The 23,530-nt window shown below is 37.3% G+C and overlaps 2 protein-coding genes across 3 annotated transcripts in view; both read left to right on the top strand.

Annotated features, from left to right (window-relative positions):
- PLAA (phospholipase A2 activating protein) overlaps positions 1-6,757 on the top strand; it is a 37,111-nt gene extending 30,354 nt beyond the window's left edge. For both annotated transcript variants that reach the window (XM_032393658.1, XM_032393659.1), the window contains 3 exons: positions 3,073-3,174; positions 4,560-4,724; positions 6,024-6,757. In XM_032393658.1, the coding sequence (XP_032249549.1) occupies positions 3,073-3,174; positions 4,560-4,724; positions 6,024-6,589 (833 nt within the window). In that variant the 3' untranslated portion in view covers positions 6,590-6,757. The remainder of the gene's footprint in view (positions 1-3,072; positions 3,175-4,559; positions 4,725-6,023) is intronic.
- Positions 6,758-19,235: 12,478 nt separating this feature from the next.
- The window catches only part of CAAP1 (caspase activity and apoptosis inhibitor 1), a 46,331-nt gene continuing 42,036 nt past the window's right edge, over positions 19,236-23,530 (top strand). Inside the window, exon 1 of the mRNA XM_032393654.1 lies at positions 19,236-19,631. Within this exon, the coding sequence (XP_032249545.1) occupies positions 19,326-19,631 (306 nt within the window). The 5' untranslated portion in view covers positions 19,236-19,325. The remainder of the gene's footprint in view (positions 19,632-23,530) is intronic.

Below are 23,530 nucleotides of genomic sequence, written 5' to 3' on the forward strand. Positions count from 1 at the left end.
TCTCCAGAGAAGCCCACTGAGTCTATTACTGCTCTGGTTTGAGGCCTTGGCAAGTGTTCGTCATCTTCCAATGTGATTCTAACGTGTAGTCAGGACTGAAAACTGCTATTCTGTCATAAGTCTGGTTTACTCACTACCCTTATGAAAACTGAGTTTTTTTGCATCTCTCCTTTGTTCATTCTTAATGTATTGAGAATGTTATTCAGGGACGCTTGGGTGGCTCAGTTGGTTAAGCGTCTGCCTTTGGCTCATGTCATGATCCTGGGGTCCTGGGATTGAGTCCTGCATCAGGCTCCTTGCTCAGCGGGGAGCCTGCTTCTCTTTGTGCCTCTGCCACTCCCCCCTGCTTACGTTCTCTCTTTCTCTCTCAAAATAAAAATCTTAAAAAAGAGAGAATGTTATTTACTATGCTACATGTTCTGTTTAAGAGGACCCAGAAAAAAAATTGCTTTTGTGATTTAGGCCTATGCTATCTGGCCTTCTCCTGACCAATTAATTTTTCTTTTTTATTCTTAGTATCTTGCCTAGACTCTGACACATCTTACTTGTTCATCATTGTTGAATATAGGCAGACATGCTTCCCTCTGTATTGACTATTAATAAAATGCAGAACTAAATTTGTGGTTCACCTCTTGCCATATGTTTTCCCCTACTTGTTATTTTCTACAAGAGACTAATATATGTGGGACATATATGTTCTTGACCATAATAAAATACATACTTACGAATCAGCACTCTACTTAAGAACTAACTTGGTATGTGATGATTTTTGTAAGCTATTTTTTCATTGCAAAAGTAACATTGACTGGTGGTATTGAAGTATAACACAATGATTAAGATTGAGGACTCTGGAGTGAGAATGCTTAGATTCAAATCTCTGTTCCACTACTTTTTTATGTGTTTTGCCTTGAGCCAGTTATTCTGTTTCTGTGCCTCTACTTTTCTCATTTGTAAAGTTGAAGTAATGTCTACCTCATGGAGTTAAGAGCTTAAAATTACAAAATGTATATAAAGCACTTTATACAGAATAAATACTTAGTAATTGTTAGCTGTACCTGTTGTATTAGAAAAGAGTCTAAAGTTAACTGTGCTTCCTGTCATTTCTCAGAAGTTATAGTTTTTAACAGTTTGGTGTATATACTGGGCCTTATATACCTTAGTCAAACTTATTGTCATCTCTTACTTAGACAAATGAAGTAATATCCTCCAAATTGGTCTCTCCATGGTCCGTACTGCAGCCAGCGATCATTTTACAGTTGAACTTTGTTTATACTCCTCCCTTGATTAAAATCCTTTAATGGTTTCCCATTGAATATTTTTTCTTGGCTTGTATCAGCTTCCTCTCTGCCTTTTTTCTGCCCAGCCATACCGGCCTGTGTCAGTTTCTTGAGCGTCCCATGCTGTTTTCTACCTCAGGAGTTTGGTAGACGCTGTTCTGTCTTAGAATACTTGAGCCCTTTGCTTTGTTATTTAGATCACAAATTATTGTTTGGCTTTTCCTCCATTTTCTTTTTTTATTTAATTTTGTAATATAGTATTTATTAAATGAAATTTCCTGGATGTTCACATATGCCCTTTGCTGGATCACCTACTCTATGATAAGCTCACATTGCACCCTATACTTTTCTTTCTTGTTTTACTTAATTGTTTGGATGGTATTTGATTTGCATTCTCCTTACCACAACTAGACTGTAATGACCAGGACTTTAGGCAATGTCTTTTAGCTCATCTTTGATCATATCAATAAATATTTATGCTTTATAAGCAATTAAAATTAATTTTGTGTATTTATCTCATAACTTAATCTTTACCTACCTTATTCTTGTTTCTGATATATTCAGAAAATCAAAATGTTTTATACATATTTTTGTGAAATACCTTAATTTTTGCATTGGAACAAAAATAAATTAAGATTTGGCAGGCAAGAATTCTACCACTGAACCACCGATGCTAAATTAAGATTTGGAATGCAGGTAAAATACAAATTAGGTTTAAATTATACTTTAATTGACTTTAGTCACTATGTATTGTGCTAAATTTTCATCCTGTGCCAGTTTTTTTTGACACACTGCATTTTGGTTACTATAATAGGGACTTAGGAAATAAAAATGTATAAAAGACTAGGACCCTTTCCCTTCAGGAACCTACATCTTGGGGGGATTTATTGAAATGATGGAGATCATATGGTCTTAGTCTTTCTCTGACTGACTTACTTCACTTAGCATAATACGTTCTCTCGTTCCATCCACATCATTGCAAATGGCAAGATTTCATTCTTTTTTATGGCTGACTAATATTCCAGTGTGTGTGTGTGTGTGTGTGTGTGTGTGTGTGTGTGTGTGTGTGTTTGTATACACACCACATTTTCCTTATGATTTCACTCATAATGTGGAATTTAAGAAACAAATGAGCAAAGGGGAAAAAGAGAGAGTCAAACCAAGAAACACTCCTAACCATAGAGAACAAACTGATGGTTACCAGAGGCGAGGTGGGTGAGGGGATGGGTTAAACAGGTGACAGGGATTAAGGAATGTATTGTGATGAGCACCAGGTAATGTATGGAAGTGATGAATCACTGTATTGTACACCTGAAACTAATATTATACTTTATGTTAACTAACTGGAATTTGAATAAAAACTTATAAAAATAAATTAAATGATGGAGAAAATGACAATGCCTACTATATCATTTGGAATAAGCAGTAAAAGACATGAGAAGAGACAATATGCCTTAAGATGGGAATGGAAGGTTTCATAATTGTTACGTACTCTCTGATCTTTTAAAACTTTGTAATTTAGGTTGAATCTTAGAAGTATGAGAGATGTAGAGAATATGAAATGGAAAGGCTTTTGTTTTACATTTAAGCTCCCAGTCCAAAAACTAAAATTTATTATATCAACAAATATAAACCGTATATAAAATCTTATTATTTTCTTTTTTCTGAGGTTGTTTTATTGCATGCACTGAGTAGTTACATATCTAAATAATTGTTAAAACAAAGTCATACAATTAGAAAAATCTCAGTTTTGTCTACTCCTTATGATTTTCATCATCTTCTGTTCTGTAAATAGGGAATAGTGCCTACCGATCAGCTGCATCTAAGACAGTGAATATTTATTTCCCTAAAAAAGAGGCTGTTACTTTTGACCAGGCAAACCCTACACAAATATTAGGTAAGTGCATTTTAATTATACAGTTTTCTCACATATCCATAGACTCTTTGCAGTGCACTCAAGACTGTTTCTCCTCCTCACATGAGCTAGGAACTGGGTGCTTACATGATAGAGACTTCTGTTGTGGGATTACACAACTGCGTCGACTACAAATACACAGTCTGATAATGGACCCTTAATACTTTCAAGAAGCCTTATACAAATATAAGGTAAATGCTTTATGATGATTTTAATGGAAAAAAAAAACTAAAAGGGAAAAATAGAAATCCCCTAAGATCTTAATGTTTTCAGGAAAAAAAATAATGAAAACAAATGAGTAAAGCATTTAAACAATAAGTTTTCTCTTAAAAAAATTAGTGGCCCTTAGAAATAATAATAAAAGGCTGTTCAAATTGTCCATTAAAAATGAAACTGCTCAGTTGACTTTGAATGCTTTTTCTGTTAACTTTTTCCTCTCAAAACAAAATGATAGGTGTTTTTTGGACAGAGAATCCTAGCTCTGTTTGCCACTACTACTTCATGAGAATTGAGATATGATAACATATATACCTCAATATAAAACGGGGGGGTTGTCAGAATTAACCTTTATACCATATTTATAAAAATCATTGGTAAGGGGCGCCTGGGTGGCTCAGTCGGTTAACCTTCTGACTCTTGGTTTTGGCTTAGGCCATGATCTCAGGGTTATGAGATAGAGCCTCATGTCGGGCTCCACACTTAGCAGGGAGTCTGCTTGAGATTCTCTCTCTCCCCCAACCCCCGGTCTCTTACTTTGTCTCTAAAATAAATAAATCTTTAACAAAAAATTGTTTCATGAAAACATGAAACATTCATGTTTCGTGAATATGGTAACAAAAGGCAGTATTTCCATTAAATATGTTTTTAAAGTAATGTGATGTCAAATGTGCATATGGAAATAAGTCAATAAATTAAATATTATAAATAGACATTTAACTCTTCAGTTAATTCATTAATAGTCATAGAAGTTGACATAAGTTGGCTAAAAGTTGTTATAAATTTTTTCTTTGAGAAAATAGAAGATTGACCTATACTTGGGTATAATGACATGATATTGCTTTGAAAACCAAAATGATTACAAGTATGATCTACTTTAAAACTTACTTGAAGCAGAAAGTTTCATAAGATCTTAGAAAATAACAGGTAAAATAAAAATCATCACAGTAGCCTTTCTTTTTCTCTACTGTGCTCAACTAAAAACATTCACAGGCCTTATTCTTAATTTATGGTCTTTGATAATTGCCATGAAAAGTCTTACCTTCCCCATGGTGTATGGTGGAATACTCTTATTGAAAATTTTGACATTTTTATATCATATTTGGCTAATTACAGTTAGAGAATTTTGAAAGTTTGGGTTTGGGTTCTAGGTAAACTGAAGGAACTTAATGGAACTGCACCTGAAGAGAAAAAGTTAACTGAGGATGACTTGATACTTCTTGAAAAGATACTGTCTCTCATATGTAATAGTTCTTCAGAAAAACCCACAGCCCAGCAACTTCAGATTTTGTGGAAAGCTATTAACTGGCCTGAAGGTATGGAAACAGTCTTTAAAATGTAATTAGAAAGCAGTAAGCATATGTTTTCATTTCTGTCAGTATTACTGGTGTTTCTAGATTGAGTAAAAGTTACCCTGGGTAATTGTAATTCATAGTCTTGATTTGGTCACATGCCTTATGAGAATCTGAAGGGAATGTAATGATCCCCATACATATACCATTTCATATGCCATTTTACAGCATTTGTGGATCCCCTGCAAACCACCCAAGAACGTTTTGTGACCTATTAACCCCAGGCTACAACCATTTGCTATAATTATTTTTTTAACTCACTTAATTCCTTTTAAATTCCAAAAGTGTCCTCTCCCTTATTACTTTTTCATGCTATTGATTAGAGAAGAAAAATCATTTGTCCTGCTTAATATCCCATATTGTGAATTTGGCAGATCACTTAATGTGTTCCACTATCTCTGTAGTTCCTGCTAAACATAATTAGATTCTGGTTCAATAGATTTTTTTTTTTAGATGAATACCCTTTATAAATAATGCTGCATACTACCTTTATATCACAGGGCACATAATTTCTGGATTCTTTACTTTTAGTGATGCTAAGATTATAGAGTGGATTCATTCAGATGGTGTCTGCCCAATGCTTTGAATGTAAAGCCCTCCACCAACCTGTAAGCATCCTATTAGCATTTGTCAACTGGAATTCTGTTAAAAAAGCTTTCCCTCTTGGGGCGCCTGGGTGGCTCAATCAGTTAAGCGCCTGACTTTTGATTTTGGCTCAGGTCATGATCTCAGGGTTGTGAGATCTAGCCCTGAACTGGCCGCTGCACTAGGCGTAGAGCGTGCTTAAGATTTTCTCCTCCCTTCCCTTACCCAACTCCCAGTCACACGCATGTGCGTGCTCTCTCTTAAAAAAAAAAAAAAAAAAAAAAAAAGGAATACTTTAAAAAAAAGAAGCTTTTCGTCTTCAACTCTCTGGTCTTATAGGAACTCTCTGGTCTTATAGGATTTTTAAAAGCAAGGTCCCCATCCCATTCATTCCACTAGGATTTATTGAATACTCAGTATGTATCAAGCTAGATAATAATCCATTTAAATTATCTTTAAAGTGTACATGATCTTGTAAAAATAAATCCAGTCTCTATAAATATGAAAAATTAATTAACAAAAGTTTTAGAAATATACATATTTTGTAAAGCAGGCACATGGTTTTTAACATTTTCTGAAATGGTCGTGTGTTAATGAAATAAGATTCTTAAAACTGAGTAATAGTCATAGGAATTTTCTGGGTTTTTATAAACATTAATGAATTTTTCTTTTTAATAGATATTGTCTTTCCTGCACTTGACATTCTTCGGTTATCAATTAAACATCCCAGTGTGAATGAGAACTTCTGCAATGAAAAGGAAGGGGCTCAGTTCAGCAGTCATCTTATCAGTCTTCTGAACCCTAAAGGAAAGCCAGCAAACCAGCTGCTTGCTCTGAGGACTTTTTGTAATTGTTTTGTTGGCCAGGCAGGACAAAAGCTCATGATGTCCCAGAGGGAATCACTAATGTCTCATGCAATAGAACTGAAATCAGGGAGCAATAAGAACATTCACATTGCTCTGGCTACACTGACCCTGAACTATTCTGTTTGTTTTCATAAAGACCATAACATTGAAGGGAAAGCTCAATGCTTGTCAGTAATTAGCACAGTCTTGGAAGTTGTACAAGACCTAGAAGCCACTTTTAGACTCCTTGTGGCTCTTGGGACACTTATCAGTGATGATTTAAATGCTGTACAGTTAGCCAAGTCTTTAGGTGTTGATTCTCAAATAAAAAAGTATGCCTCAGTATCAGAACCAGCTAAAGTAAGTGAATGCTGTAGACTTATCCTAAATTTACTGTAACAATGGGGATGGGGCTGAGATTTTAAATTGATAAGTGTTTTTTCTCACGTTTTACATGACTGATTACAGATGGTTGAAAAAAAAAAGGCTGTGGATTAAGTAAAATTTCAGATCTTGTAAAGTGGGGGGTAAGAGGAGATAAAGAAGAAATAAAATTTTTGCACTGATGAACTGTGAGATTTTCCTGTGTGATGTGGGTAAGTTTTCAGGAGTTTAGAAACAAGAATAAGCTAAAATCAACAACAACACAGATGCTACAGTGGCATAATGTTCATACCTTTGCCACATAAGATAAGAATGTTTATTTATATAATATGCTTCTACTACTTATATACCCTAAACTGTTACTTGTCAGTGGTTGTCTTTTATTTAACTTCTGCTCTACTCATTTTCATTGCTGATTCTTTCAATAGCACTGATACATTTCAAGGTCTTATTTTAGCATAAGTACTTTAGAATTTTCAAAAATTAAGTTTGTTATAAATTATTCCATATATCGAAAAGATATAATTTCTTCATTTAAGTTACTTGTAAATAGAAATTATGTTTGATGGCTTATTTTTAGATGAAGGAAAAGCAACTTACTAAGCTGCATTAGGTTGTTATCAGTTCAGACAGATGAGACCCCAGATTAACTCCAGGCTTATGATCATTTTCTTTTGTCCCTCCCTATTTGAGGTAACTTCATTATTCATTCTAGTTTTGATATTAGTTTATTTTTGGTAATTTCCATTGTCTCAAAGGGAATTTGAAATGTGGTGAATTTTATCAAGCAACTGTGCAAGCAATAACAATGTTATTGGCAAGTCCAGAGCCTATCATGTAAAAGTAGTATTTTTGAGCTTCTAACATGATCCAGGCACTATGCTAACCACTTTGATATTTAATTTCCAAAACCCCTTAGATGAAGGGTGATGGTGTCTCTATTTTCAGAAGTAAGTATAATGGGAGGAATCATGATAGGAGAAAAAAAGAAAAGTGCATACCATACAATACTTTCTAGAGAGAGGCATCACAAATTTGTCTCTGAACACCCTAGCAATTAACACAAAGGAGGAACCAGCACTTTAATTACATAATTTAATGTGTTTACAAGAACTTGAGTTTCTTAAGAGAAGCAGAACTATTCCTATTTTTAAAAGTGGGAAAGATCTTTTCACAAAGAGGACTTTGCCTAAGATAGTGAGCAGCATTCTCAACATTTATGGTATACAGAACCATCAATTTACTGGCTTAATGACAAATTGCAAAGAAGAACAGTTCTTCCCCAATAAGGGAGGAAGGATTTTTGATCATCTGGATTCAAGGAAAAATTTGGAATATCAAAAAAGAATGGGTAAAATATAAATAGGGGGAATGTGTATTTTGCTGAGTATGAAATTGCAACTTTCTGATGTGTACTCAGACTTTAAAAATTCTGTTGTCTGGCTCCATTAGGAACCTTTGCTTTACTCTTTGTTGAATTGGGATTTAGATGGTTAAGTCAAAGTTTTAAATGGCAAAGTTAAGAGTTTAACCCAGGTCAGCCTGGTTCCATTACAATACACTGCTTTCTTGTTAACATGTCCAGTCTAGCATGCAGTTGTAAGTACAAACAATTTATCTACAATATTTTGAAGTACTAGGTAGAAACTTTGAATGATGGGAGGACATTAAGAACGTGAGTTCACTCTTCAAAATGTAAGGGGTGGCAAATTGTAAACACTGTTTGCTTCGTATAGTGTACAAGTCTTTACAACAACTTTTAGAATATCAGTATTTTATGTTCATTGAAGAAAAAATACAAAATACAATTTATCTAAAGAAAAAAGATAATCCCACTTGAAAAATAAGTGTTATATGATGGTTTTGTGATATTTTAAAGTCTTTTTCAGTTAAACTTTTTTCCATGGTTCCCTTAATATTTTTTTGTGAATATAAAAACATACATTCATTGAATAAAACACACACATCAAATAAAAATTGCCTGTAATCCCACTACCCAGAGAGAACCATTCTTAACGTCTTGTGGCATATTAGTAGGTGTGTAAATGTGTTGTTTTTGTCTTAAAAGACTGTGGGATACACATTGCTCAATAACCTGGTTTTTAAGCTTGCCATTATATTAATATGCATACCTCCACCTTAATAAATATAGTACATTATATGGATCTATCCATTTCCTATTATCTGATACTGTTTTCAATTTTCAGCTATCATCAGTGCTCAGACAAATATCCTAAGTGTCTTACTAGTTCCTTAGGCTACATTTTATACATGGAATTGGTGGGCCAAATTAATGCACATTCTTTAGACTTGATACATGCTGTCAAGTCACTTCCAATGGTTAAAAGTCTTAATGTCCATATTGCATTTGAAACACAGTTGCTTGCAAAAGATATGTTATCATTGCCTTGATTTCAGAACTATTAGCCTCCATCTGGCATCACATTTTTTAAATGAGCATGCTTCTGTTGTGATCCCCCCACTACCCTGCTCTAATCCTGCTACCCCTAGCCCCTAGGACTTGCAGTTTATGACTAAATAGCAATTCAGTGATATTTTTACCTACCTCATGTTCCTTTTAAATCATGGAAGAAGCATAGCTAAAAACAGATTCTTCACAAATTCTGGGGATGAGACTGGGACATAGCTTCCTTAGCAGCTATCAGTTATTGTGTTAAGAAATGATAAAATGTATAGACGATCATTTGTGATGTATCATACTTCCTAAAGGTCTTGAGATTTAAATTACTTGAGATTAGGAAATGCTACTCAATTTTTTTAAAGTAATTTAAAAAAATAATTTATAATCTAATTTCTAGTATATTTTTCTATAGAAAATTATACACAGGGAGTTAGTTTATTTGGGCTGCTACAACAAAAATACCATAGATTGGGTGGCTTAAAAACATTTATTTCTCACCATTCTGGAGGCCAGGAAATCCAACATGAAGGTGCTGGCGTATTTGTTTGATGAGGGTTCTTACATGGCAGAAGGAGGAAGCTCTCTGGGGTCTCCCCATTTATGAGGATTCCACCCTTCTGACTGGATTATCTCCCAAAGGCCCCATCACATTGGGGATTACATTTCAACATACTGAATTTTGGGGGTGACACATTCAGTCTAGTACACAGTGTAGTTGTGATTATAAATACAATTTTGAAGATTTTTTTCACTTATCATCATTCCATGTGGTTTTCTTCAGTTTTTTTTAATGAAAATGTTCATACATACAGAAAAGTTCAGAGAGTACAGTGAACACTCATGGACTCGCCAACTAAGTTCTACAGTTGTTAACATTTTGCCATATTGGCTTTATCTCTACTCTTGAAATTACAGATATCACACTTATCAACTAAATACTTCAATATGTATCTTAAGAATAAGGACATTTTAAAGAATATTCTTATTTATAACTATCATTGTATTTAAGAGAATCAGTGATTTCATAATATCTAATATCTAGTGCATACTCAAATTTCCTTATTGTCTCATAATACCTTTTAACACTTTTTTTAAAGGATCTAATATAAATAATCAAGGTTTATGTATTGTATTTATTTGGTTATATATCTCTTTGGTCTCAATCTAGAACGATTCCTCCATTTTTATTTTCAGTATCATTGACTTTGAAGTGTCTAGGCATTCCAGAATGCAAGGTACCCCAATTTCATATTTGTAAGCCATTTCTGTAACTCTTCTGTATTAATTATCTATTGCTGCTTAATAAATTACCCCAAAAGTAAAGTGGCTTAGAACAACACACATTTACTATCTGAAATTTTCTGTGAGTGAGGAATCCTGGCCCAGCTCAGCTGGATCCTCTGTTTCTGTGTTTCACATGCTATCAAGGGTATCAGCCAAGGCTGAGGGCTCGCTCATCTGAGGGCTTGACTGGGGAAGGATGCATTTTTTAGCTCACTTACATGGTTAGTGTTCAGTTCTTTTCCAGTTGTTGGATTGAGGACTTAAAATCCTAGTTGGCTATTGGCCAGAGGCTGCCCTCAGTTTTTTGTTTGTTTGTTTTGTTTTAAGAATATTTTCCAGGGGCTCCTGGATAGCTCAGTCTGCCTTTGGCTCAGGTCATGATCTCAGGGTCCTGGGATCGCGCCCTGCATTGGGCTCCTTGCTCAGCGGGGAACCTGTTTCTCCCTCTGCCTCTGCCCCTCCCCCCACTCATGCTTGCGCTCTCTCTGAAATACATAAAATCTTTTTTAAAAAAATTAAAAAATGTTTTCCCTCCTTTATTTTTTTGTTTTTATTATTTTTTAGTGGGGGGGAGGGGGAGAGGGAGAGAGAAAATCTTGGCATGGAGCCCTGTAGGAGGCTTGATTTCAAGACCCTGGGACCGTGACCTGAGCCTAAAGCAAGAGTCAAACACTTAGCCAACTGAGCACGTAGGCTCCCCTGCCCTCAGTTTTTTGTTTTATGGGCTTCTCCATCATGGCAAGTGGTTTCATCAAAGCCAGCAAAGGAGAGGGTCTGCTAGCAGAACCAAGGTCAGAATTTTTATAATCTAACCACAAACATGCCACCCACTCAACATCAACGTATTCTATTGACTGGAAGCAAGTTACTCAAGGACAGTGGATTACACAGGCTGTGAATATCAGGAAAAGATCACAGGGAGCCTTCTTAGAATCTACCTGCCATACCTATTTCCTATAAACTAAAAGCTAAATCCAAAGACTTGGTTAGATTAAGATTAAAATATTGTAGCAAGAATACTTCATAGGTGTGTGTACTTTTTTTTTTTTTTACTTGATTGCATCATATCTCTGCTTCCTTAAAGTTTATGTTCCCCTTACCATAACTAAAGGAGGTTAGGAAGACAAAACAGGGTGTAATTGGCCTACTGACCATCTTCACAGAGATGGGTGAATATTTTTTAAAAGTTTTTTCATTCTTCTATATTTTATTTTTCTAACTGATTATCAGGTTTTACTTGTTTAATGGTTGCAATTAGAGTGCTTGTTTTCTGGAGGTACTAAGGCAGGATCCTGACTTTGAGGGCAACAAGTAAACCACTTTGGTGCCTCTCGTGGAGGAAAAGAGTCTTTAGAATACAGTGAGTGATGAAAGCGGAGGAGAACGCCAACTAATGCCCTTCTGTAAAGTAGGTAGGCTGATACTGGTCCTAGGCCTAATATGAGCTCCTGGGACTTAAAACTTGATCTTGGAACTACTGGCACATTGTAATAAATCAGAAAAGTAAAATGTCCAAATGGCAATGATACTTTCATCAGATGTAAAGGCATATGATATAGCAATACTTACACAATGGTTTGTAACTGAATTTAAAGCAAACCAGTTAAGTAACATTGCAAAAAAAAAAAAAAAAGACAAATTTAAGTAAATTAGATAGCATACATTAAGCACTTACTTTATACTAGTTTCAGGCTTATCCTCATTATCCCTATGGGGTAAGTACTGTTACTAATTTTACAAGTGAAGAAACTGGAAGAGGTCAAGTAACAAGGCACTAATAACAAAACAATGGAGAATAGTATTTAATAAATGATGTTGGCAAAGCTGGATATCAAGATGAAGAAAAATATCAATTTGTGGTAGACACTTCACTTTATCATAACAGCAACTATGGTGGCCGGTAGTGGATGTACGCTTGATACATAGAGCAGAAGTATGCCTGAAACAAGCTCTCAAACACATTTCTTTCATTTTTGTGTCTTCAAAGGAACTAATAAATTCAAGAACTGCTTATTTCTATGTCATTTAAAATTTTCAATAGTAAAAGCAACAAGTGAAAGAGTACTAGCTTTGGGGTTAAAAAGGCATACATTTCAATGACATTTCCACCACTTGCTATTAAGTCAAGATGCTTGGTCTCAGCCCCAGTTTAATCAAAGGTACATTAATATGTGAAATGTCTACCACATAATGAGTACTTACCAAGCATTGCTTTCACAGATAACACAAGGCTACCATCTTCTTTAACAATAAAAGTGACTGCAGAAGAGTATTTTATTGCTACTGGGGAAAAAAATGCCCACAGATGGGGGTACCCTGATGATATTTTGCAAAATTGGTAACTGTTTGGAACTCTGAACACAAACATCCTTATACTTCATTTAGACTTTATATAATGCCACAGAACCTCACTATGAAATATAAAGATGTTTCTGTTGGAATTTAAGAATTATATCTGCCCATACTACTGCCCATGACATTGAATAGTGACTCAGGCAATATGAAGCTAGTTTTGAAGACCCTTCTCATGGCTAGCAGAGAAATACAGAAAAGGAAAAGTGCATATCAGTTAACTATAGCCACCATAATACTGTTCAACAACTAACAACAACAATAGCATTAATTTACCTAAGAAGTTACACGCTTAGGTGTCACTGATCCTGACTGGGCTCATTCATATCTGTAGGTTGGAGGAGGACTCTGCTCTAGGCTAGGCTTGACTGGATAGTTTAGCTGGGCAGCTGAGCTCTACTTGTCTCTCATCTCTCTCCTGGGACCAGTGTGCTAACCTGAGTATATCATTTTCATAGTAATGGTGGAAGCACAAGAGTGAACTATCACAATTATAAGGTTTTTTGTTTGTTTGTTTTTTAGGTAGGTTCCAAGCCCAAAGTGGGGCTTGAACTCATAACCCTGAGATCAAGAGTTGTATGCTCTACTGACTGAGCCAGCCAGGTGCGCTGTTTTTGTTTTTTTTAACACCGTGCTTGCTACACATCTGCTAACATCCCATTGGCCAAATTAAGTCATCTGGTCAACTCCAAAGGCAGGGACTTATGTGTCTTGCATTAAGTGGAAGGACACTGCCAAATTACATGGCAAAGAGCATGAATACAGGGAGAGGTGAAGAAATGGGGACCTTAATGCAATTTACCAGAGTGGTGATTTGGAAAGAAGCTCTGTATGAATCCTGAACTTCTCAGTTCAGAATTTAACATTCCATTTCTAGCACATGCCAGACACAGTATTAGGTGGTGACACAACACTAAACTCACAGCCTCTGTTCATGAGAACTAACAGTATATTGGAGAAGATACTAAACAAATACCTGCAGTCAAGAGTTCTGGATGCCCGGTAGGGAAGACAATGTCTTACAAAGGAAGAAGCATTTCATTTTAACGGGATTAAGAAAGGAAGTGATTTGGAAAGGTTTTACATACAGAGTGATACTTAAAAAGAATTTTAGATTTAACAAGATGAGTGGAGGTCGGATTGTTGGATAGGCCCGGAGGGCATATTTCTAGGAAAGATATGGGGCTACAGAGAAAAATGCTGTTCAGATCATGCAAGGTCTTACATATTGTATTCATCAGGAATCTAGGTTGCAAGTGACAGAAACCAATTCAGATCAGCTTAATGAAAAAGGAGACAATTGTTGGCTCATTGATATGAAAATGACAGTATTAGGACTTTGTGTCTTGTTTCAGTGTCTCTTGTTGAGCTTCACAGGACAGAGAACATGACAACTAGAGATAATTTCCTTACAGTTCATTTAAGTGGAAGACTGAATTTCTCACCTAGTGTCTCTTTATAAATTCCAAAGAAATACTGATTGGCCCTAGCGTTAGTACATACATATCCCAGGCCGATGATTGTGATGAATGCTCAGTGAGTTGCTGAAGAGCATTTATAAAAAGGACATATAAACTCCAATCTCTGGGGGCACCTGGGTGGCTCAGTCGTTAAGGGTCTGCCTTTGGCTCCGGTCATGATCTCAGGGTCCTGGGATCGAGCCCCACATCGGGCTCCCTGCTCTGTGGGAAGCCTGCTTCTCCCTCTCCCACTCCCCCTGCTTGTATTCTCTCTCTCGCTGTGTCTCTCTCTGTCAAATAAATAAATAAAATCTTTTAAAAAAAAAAAAAACCTCCGATCTCTGTCCACCCTCCCACATATTTGTTCCAGGACAGAAAAGCGGTCTGTAACAATGTTTGCTGAGCTGAAGTCTGTAACAATGTTCAATGCTGGGTCTCTTCATCTCTATAATACTATATTGAACATATGAAACTCTCAACATTCAATCAGTTTTGACCTCCAAAAAAGGCAATTTCATATGGTTCAACCTAAAGAGACAATGGCATCTCTCTGGCTTTAAGCCAACCAACCTTGTGATGTGTCTATGACCTGTTCAACCACGAGTCAAAGTCCTTTCCCTGTTCTCTGCGTGGCAGAGCTCCATGTAGAATTGTCTAGTTTCTGTTAGAAAGCTGCTTGTAACGATTGCTCCAAAGCCCGTGTGATTGCCGGTGTCACAGCGGCAGCTGAGTCCCTGTAGCTAAGTTTCTCTGCCATGTGATGAAGGAGCACTGAACTATGCCCAGCAAAGCTCCTACTGACCTCCTTTAATAAAGGAATTTCTGGCCATTAATTTCACTAGGTACTTTTACTCCCATAATTTAGTGAGGTCATATAATCCTGGATAAATCTGGTTCTCCATCTGAAACTGTGTTTCATTTACTCATTTATGCAACAAATTTTTATTAAGAACCAACTATGTGAGAAATTTTTTATTAAGGGCACTTGGGTAGTGGGAATAGAGAAGTGAGTAACACAAAGTCATTGCTTTCATGGAGCTTACATTCAAGTGAAAGGAGACAGACAAACAAATGCATGTGTAGTGGTATTAAGAGCACTGAAGAAAAATAAAGCAGAGTAAGAAGAATGCAGAATGCCAGAGTGAGGATGGAAGCACTTCCTATTGTGTGGTTTTTTGGTTTGCTTCTCCTTACCAGAATATAAGTTAATGAAGGTGTGGATTTTGTCTATTCTGTACTCTATCACCAGTGGTCAAACAATGCCTTTGTATTCTAGAACAAGAATATGGAAGAGTGGACAAAGACTGGGATTCATCTGCCAAATGGATAAATTCTTAAGCCATCTAGTTGGCAGTGTCCTGGCTTCTTGCTCCAGCCAAAGAAATATGGGAACTATTTGTCAGTTTGCTGTAGAATGAGGTAGAAACCGAGAAGCTTCTCAACTGATTTTATAAGGGAAAAATTTGCAGCCAGTAATTAATATACAACTATCCAGGCTAATACATACCATCGTAGGTTTATATCAGTTATCTCAAGTTGCCATAACAAAATACCACATACTGGGTGGATTAAACTACAGAAGTGTATTTTCTCACAGTTCTAGAGGCTAAGAGTCCAAGATCAAGGTGCTGTCAGGGTTGATCTCTGATGACATCTCTCTTTCTGGTTTGTAGACAGCTGGTTCCCTTCTCACACTAAGCTTTCCTCTGTGTGCTCACAGGGGAGTGGGATGGGGGTGGAGGGGAGAAGGGAAAGGGTAGAAGGAGACCAGGGACAGGGGGAGAGAGATCTTTGGTTATCTCTTCTTCTTATAAGGACACCAGTTTTATCTGATTAGGGCTCCAACCCTCATGACTTCATTTAACTTTATTTATTTTTATTTTTAAAGATTTTATTTATTTGACAGAGAGAGACACAGCGAGAGAGGGAACACAAGCAGGGGGAGCGGGAGAGGAAGAAACAGGCTTCCCGCAGAGCGGGGAGCCTGATGTGGGGCTCGATGTGGGGCTCGATCCCAGGACCCTGGGATCATGACCTGAGCCGAAGGCAGACGCTTAACGACTGAGCCACCCAGGCGCCCCCACTTCATTTAACTTTAATTATGTCCTTAAAGGCCCTATCTCTAAGTACAGATACATTTGGAGTTAGGACTTTAACATATAAATTTTGGGGAACACAATTCACTCCGTAACAAGGTTACAAATGTTACATGTTATTAATTTTATGTGCTTATTCTATGAACATAATACTTTCAATCCTTTCAGGTAAGATACTTAATGAGGCCAATATAGAACTTCCAAGAGCACAATATGCTCAGTCTCAGCATTTACCTTAGAAGGCAAAACTAAGGGTGGAGCCAGGGGGTAGAGACAGCTGTTTTCACAGGGCTGTAATTACCCCTGCATCTGTTTTGTTTTATGCACTTATTAAAAGTTGTTGAATGGCTGAGACAGTTAGGAAATGTGGTCAAAGGGAAGTTTCTTTTTTAAATTGCTTTTCTGTCCCTCAAGTGGTAATTTTAGGATTACTATCACTCAGCTAGTGTTGCCCCAGGCCCTATCTTTTTTCTTCTGTGGCTAAAGCCCCTGCTGAGACCACCCTTGCCACATGATGGCAATTTTTAAAAATATGTATTCTTGATCCTGATTTTAAAACCTGGCTTGTGTTTCCAAAATCCTACACAGCAGCCCACAAAATCTAGCACTGATAAACCTATGACACATACTCAGGTTTCAAAAACTCACTTAAGTCCTTTATTTGTCCCTCATGCACTCAATGCAGGAAATAATCTCCAGAAACGCTCCCTAAATTCTCTTCAGTTGTCTTCCATTTGTTGCCCTCATGCACTGCTGCTTTTCTTTTGCATTTCTTGCCTCAAATTCTTTCTAAAAGTGGCCTGGGGGGCACCTGGGTGGCTCAGTTGGTTGAGCGACTGCCTTCGGCTCGGGTCATGATCCTAGGGTCTGGGATCGAGCCCCGCATCAGGCTCCCTGCTCAGCTGGAAGCCTGCTTCTCCCTCTCCCACTCCCCCTGCTTGTGTTCCCTCTCACGCTGTCTCTCCCTCTCTCTCTCTGTGTCAATTAAATAAATAAAATCTTTAAAAAAAAAAAAAAAGTGGCCTGGGACTTCCTTACCAATCCTGTGCACTCCTAAACTCTTCTTTAAGCCTTCTTATCTTCTTCTCCTTTGAAAACCAAGAACTAGTCTGAAAAGGCATTTTTGAGGAAGGAAGGGAGAGAGAAAAAATAGAAACACTGATATGCCAGTATTTTATCCCTGCTCCCTTCTCCCATCTCACCAACATAAATAATTTATGTACATTTATCAGGTCAACACACTGATTTCAGTAGATAAATGGTTAAACTTATTAGCACTTAATGATGAGGAAATAGTGTTCCAACTAATGGTAAAGTATTCAAAATTGTAAATCAAAGGATATATATGCACCCCAATGTTTACTGCAGCATTATCTACAATAGCCAAGATATAGAAGCAACCCAAATGTCCACTGATAGATGAATGGATAAAGAAGATGTGGTAGGGCGCCTGGGTGGCTCAGTTGTTAAGCGTCTGCCTTTGGCTCAGGTCATGATCCCAGGGTCCTGGGATCGAGTCCCATATCGGGCTCCCTGCTACGCGGGAAGCCTGCTTCTCCCTCTCCTACTCCGCCTGCTTGTGTTCCTGCTCTCACTATGTCTCTCTCTGTCAAATAAATAAATAAAATCTTTAAAAAAAAAAAAAAAGAAGATGTGGTAAATATATATATAATACATATATATTATATACATGTAATGGAATATTATTCAGCTATAAAAAGGAATGAAATCTTGTCATTTGTAGCAAAATGAATGGATCGAGAGGGTATAATGCTAAGTGAAATAAGGCAGTCAGAGAAAGACAAAAACCATATGATTTCACTCACATGTGGAATGTAATAAACAAAGCAAATGAGCAAAGGAAAGAACAGAGACAAACAAAGAAAGACTCTTAAATACAGAGAACAAACTTGTGGTTGCCAGATGGGAGATGGGTGGTGGTATAGGTGAAATAAATAAAGGGAATTAAGAGTACACTTATCTTAATGAGCACTGGGAAATGTACAGAATTGTTGAATCATTACATAATACAGATGAAACTAATATAACATTGTACATTAATTATACTTGAATCAAAATAAAATTAAAAATGCAAGTTAAAACTCTATTATCATATATTAGAAAAATTTTAAGGTTTCAGTGTATGGATGACATTTTAAATTAGCTTGATCTTTCTCAAAGGAATCTGATTAAATAGGACAAGAAAAATAAGGTGCTATGCACCTGGGTGGATCAGTCGGTTAAGCGTCTGCCTTCTGCTCAGGTCATGATCCCAGGGTCCTGGTATGGAGACCCGCATGCATCCCGCTCCCTGCTCAGCAGGGGAGTCTGCTTCTCCCTCTCCTTCTGCCCCTGCTCGTGTGCTCTCTCGCTCACTCTCTCAAATAAATAAATAAATAAAATCTTAAAAAAAAGAAAAAGAAGGTGCTGATCAATTTGTTTTGGGGGGACAAAATACCATAAGGAAAATAATGTAATTTTTTTTCTTAAGCTGTTCATAGCTGTTTACATTGTAAAATGTAAGACTGGCAACAACCTAAATGCCAGCATTTAAGAGAAATATGGTGAAATACTAGACCCAAATGCCTTTAGAAGTGAAAAGGAAACATGCCTAAAAATTAGTGTTAATGGGGAAAAACAAGGAAGCACAAAACCCTATTCCTGTGTAACTCCCTAAAATACACTTCAAAAAATGTGCCCCGCTGATGATGTTAATGAGATTTTCCCCAAGTTCTGTTACATTTTAGTGTCATAAACAAACACTGGAAGACAAATAAAAAAACTACACCATAGCTTACTGCGTATGTGTATAGGACAAAACCTGAAAAGAAGTATCAATAAGCCAAACTGCTACTGTAAACTTTCACCTTCTGTCCTTTGCAGAAAAGCACAGAAACCTTAACGTTCAAGACAACCTGCTAGCCCTCCACCAAATTCAAGCCAACCTCCACCTTTCGCAAGGAAGCACGGTTGGTGCCAGTCACGCCCTCCAGGAACGCCTCCCGGCCTCTGCGACGAGGCCGGAAGTGACGCACAAGCTGCGACGCCAGCGCTCGCCGTCCGTAGCCGCCGCCGCTGCGGGGTTTAGGTAGCTTCAGAGACGGCCGGCTTTTGCCGGATGGTTGCAGCAGGGGATCATGACGGGGAAGAAGTCTTCCCGGGAGAAGCGGCGCAAACGAAGCGGTCAGGAAGCGGCCGCGGCGCTCACGGCGCCGGACTTGGTGCCCGCCCTAGCCAGTAGCGGCAGTGGAAGCACCAGCGGCTGCGGGAGTACCAGCGGCTGCGGGAGCGTCACCTGCTGTGGGAACACCAGCTTCAGTGGAAGTGTCACCGGCGGTGGGAGTGGAGGCAGCTGCTGGGGAGGGAGCAGCGTGGAGCGCAGCGAGCGCCGGAAGCGGAGGAGCACTGACTCATCCTCCAGCGTCTCCGGGTCCCTGCAGCAGGTGCGTGCGCGCCCTTCTCGCTGCTCTCGGAGCCGCAGTGTTCTGCGACGAAGACTGGCGGGGAGCGGACTGTGGCGACGGATGGGGCTCTTATTGTAGCTCACCTAGCGCTACGATCCCAAGGTTCCACCCCTCCTTGAGGTTCATGTTACTAAATACCGGTGAACCGCACACTCCCATGCCTTTAACTTAAAGTTTCCGGATATGCTGATCATCTACCTCTTTGCTTTTGGCCCCTTTCCACTCCAGTAGCAGTCTACCTGAAAAGTAAGGGTCGGGAACTAGCCTTCAGCGCCCTTGAGAGCCACCGTTTACTTATTTCTTCATCTTCACGTTTTAGTAGTTTATGATTAATTCCGCCTTACAGGATGAGAAAATTGAAGCTCAGAGAGATTAATGAAGTTTACCCACAGTCACAGTTTGTTAGTAAGACCTAAATTTGAATCCAGTATCTGATTATAAAAGCCATGTATTTTACACTCCATCGATCTACCAAGATACCGCCGTTTAAAAAAAAAAAAAAGCCGTTTGCTTGTATTATAAAACGAAAGCATGAATACATAATAGTTATACAACACAGAAATAAAGGAGAAAGCATGAGAATCTGTTTAAACCCCACCCTTTATTTGCTACGCAGCCTCTTCATTAACTCTTGTCAAGTATATGTATTTAAGTTCTTACACATAAGCTTTATTGTGATATTACCTCCCATTGAATTAGATATTGTCTTATTTTTTAGTGACTGCGGGATATTCCATTTTATCTTTATTGATGAATATTTAGATTTTTAGTTTTCTTGCTGTTACAGAGAATGTGAAAATGAACCCTTTGTACGTATATATTGCCCAACAAATACTTTAGGTAGAATCTTAGAAGTGAAATTGCTGGGTCAAAGTTTATGCATTTAAAAAGGTTTGGTAGGTACCACCAAATGCTTTCCAAAAACTATTTTACTGATTTATAGTCTAAACATTAGAAAAGAATACCCATTTCTGCAAATACTCACTATATCCATTTTTGAAAAGTTTGTCAGCGGGTGAAATCAATTTTTCATTTGTTTTGATTTATATACTCCTGATTAATCAAACATTTTAATATTTTTATTTACCATTTGATTCCTTCTTATGTAAATTGCATAAATATATTCTCTGGCCATTTTTCTTTTTGGTTGTTTTGAGCTTTTTACTGATAAGTTCTGAATCTCTCTATATAAAGTCTGGGTTCTAATCCTGTGTGTAAGGTATATTGCAAATGTTACTGTAACTTTGTCCATGGTGTACTGAAGTTTTTTATTTCTTTGTGGTCAGGACTAATAATATTATTCTTTGCCTTCTGGATTTTGTGTTTAGAAAGATCTTTCCATACTCCCAACCTATCTTAAAACTGTTGTTTTCTTCTAATATTTTTAAACATTACATCTCTAAATTGGGAGTTGTGGAAGCACAGAAAGCCATTTATTTTTATGTATTTTCTTGTATTTAGCCACAGTATTAATTACTAGTTTAAAATTGACTCAAAAATTTGTGCTAACAGGGGATTTTGTCTCTTTTTTTTTCAGCACTAATATTTCTTGTTTTTTGTACTTTTACATTAACTAAGACTTTTAGTGTAGTGTTGAACAGAAGCAATGATAGGCATTTTTTTCTCGTTTGTTTTTTTAATGGGAACCCTTCTAATGTTCCATCCAAAAGTATATTTGCCAAAGGTTGTGAAAGATACTTCTGATCAAGTTAAGGACATTTTATTCAATTCCTAGTTCATTGAGGGTTGTAGAGTTTTATCAGATGCTTTTATGGCATTCTGTTGAGATGATCACATAATTTTCCTCCCTCAATCTGACAATGTAATTTTTAATAAATTGGTAAATTAACTCATGTCAAACTGTCTTGCAGTCTTGGGATAGATCCTGTTTGGTTTGTTGGTTTGGTTATTGTACTCAGCTGGAATTCAGTATTCTTCCTTTTGTGTCTATGTTCCTAAGTTAAATCAGCTTATAGTTTTTATTTTTGTAGTTATCCTGTCTGGTTTTGGTATCAAGATTATGCTAGCCTTATAGATTGATTTGGAAAGCTTTGCATTTTTGGGATGTGTTCCAGAATAGTTTCTTTTTCTTGAAGAACTTTCTTATTAGAACTGGACTATTGGGCTATATAGCTCTGTGGGTCTTAAAATTTTTTAAAATTAATTAATAATATTAGTATTTCCATGCAGAACTAAACCCTAGTTCTAATTTATAAAGGAAAAAAGAAGTCATTATATATTAGGCATGTGGATAACATCTCAGAATTCTGAGAGTGCCATTACATCTGGTGTGTACTGTGTTCCCTATTATTGTTGTTGTTTTTGGTAACAGCTTTATAGAGATGTAATTCATATACCATACAATTCGCCTATTTCAAGTATGCAGTTCACTGGTTTTGAGCTTATTAATGGAGTTGTGCAGTCATGACTATAGTCAGTTTTATTTTCATTACCCCCAAAAGAAACCTGATGTGTACCTTCCAGCGATCATCCCTAATACCTCCACCACATTCCATCCCTAGGCAGTCACTACTTCCTGTCTCTATAGGTTTATAGATTTCCCTGTTCGGGACATTTTATATGAATTGAATAATATTTCATTGTATGGCTATACCACAATTGGTTTTTCCATTTGTCACTTGATGGACCACTTTTAAAACAGTTTTTTTTTTTTAAAGATTTTATTTATTTATTTGACAGAGAGAGACACAGCAAGAGAGGGAACACAAGCAGGGGGAGTGGGAGAGGGAGAAGCAGGCTTCCCGCGGAGCAGGGAGCCTGATGTAGGGCTCCATCCCAGGACCCTGGGAGCATGACCCGAGCCAAAGGCAGTCGTTTAACCGACTGAGTCACCCAAGCGCCTCTAAAACAGTTTTATTAGAAAATAAAGAAATTTACCTGAACTATATAGTCAGGGAAGATTTTCTTAAAGAAATGACTTTTGAATTGATATCTGAATTTGTTAATTTTAGGAGTATAACGTTGGGGAGGGAATGGGGAGGAAAGGCTGTCTTAGGCAGAGTGGTACATACAAAAGCCCTGCCTGAATGAGGTGAAGGGAGAACAGGTTATATTTGAGTAATTCAGAGCTTGTTGTGTTTGTAGTACAAACAGTGAACATGTTGGCCCAGATAGGCTTTAGTACTCCAAGATTAGTGCAAAGTCGTTGAAAGGTTATAAATAAAGAGGATGAGTATAGGGGCGCCAGGGTGGCTCAGTTGTTAAGCGTCTGCCTTTGGCTCAGGTGATGATCCCGGGGTCCTGGGATCAAGCCCCCGCATTGGGCTCCCTGCTCAGCGGGGAGTCTGCTTCTCCCTCTCCCACTCCCCCTGCTTGTGCTGTCTCTCTCTCTCTCGCTGTATCTCTCTCTGTCAAATAAATAAAATCTTAAAAAAAAAAAAAAAGGATGAGTATATGTATATTTTTGGAGAGACCTCAGATTAGATGCAAGACATCCAGTTAAGTAGCTGTTGAGATAATCTAGGCAAAAGATGATGGTACCTTGGACCAGGATTATGGCAAGTAGATTTGGAGAGACTGGATGGATTTTGGAGATAGGAGGTAAAATTGACAGAAATGTCTTAAATGACTTGGCTACTTTGAATATGATTAAATTACATAGCAGTTTTAAAAATGAGTGTAGCTCCTGGTAAGCAGTTATACTTCATAATTGTGATCGTCAACATTTTTGCTGCCATCCCATTTCTTTTTATGAATTTAAGAAGAATAACAATGCATACATAAAATTTTGGGTTGAGTGGCATGCTAGAGGAATATCCTAATTGTTCAGAAGTCTAAAATTGTAGATCACTCAATACTGAGTATATTTTCTTTTCTTTTTTTTTTTTAAATATTGAGTATATTTTCACTTGTGTGTC

The sequence above is a fragment of the Phoca vitulina genome, unplaced genomic scaffold (assembly GCF_004348235.1).
Source record: "Phoca vitulina isolate PV1807 unplaced genomic scaffold, GSC_HSeal_1.0 scaffold75, whole genome shotgun sequence".
Taxonomy (NCBI): domain Eukaryota; kingdom Metazoa; phylum Chordata; class Mammalia; order Carnivora; family Phocidae; genus Phoca; species Phoca vitulina.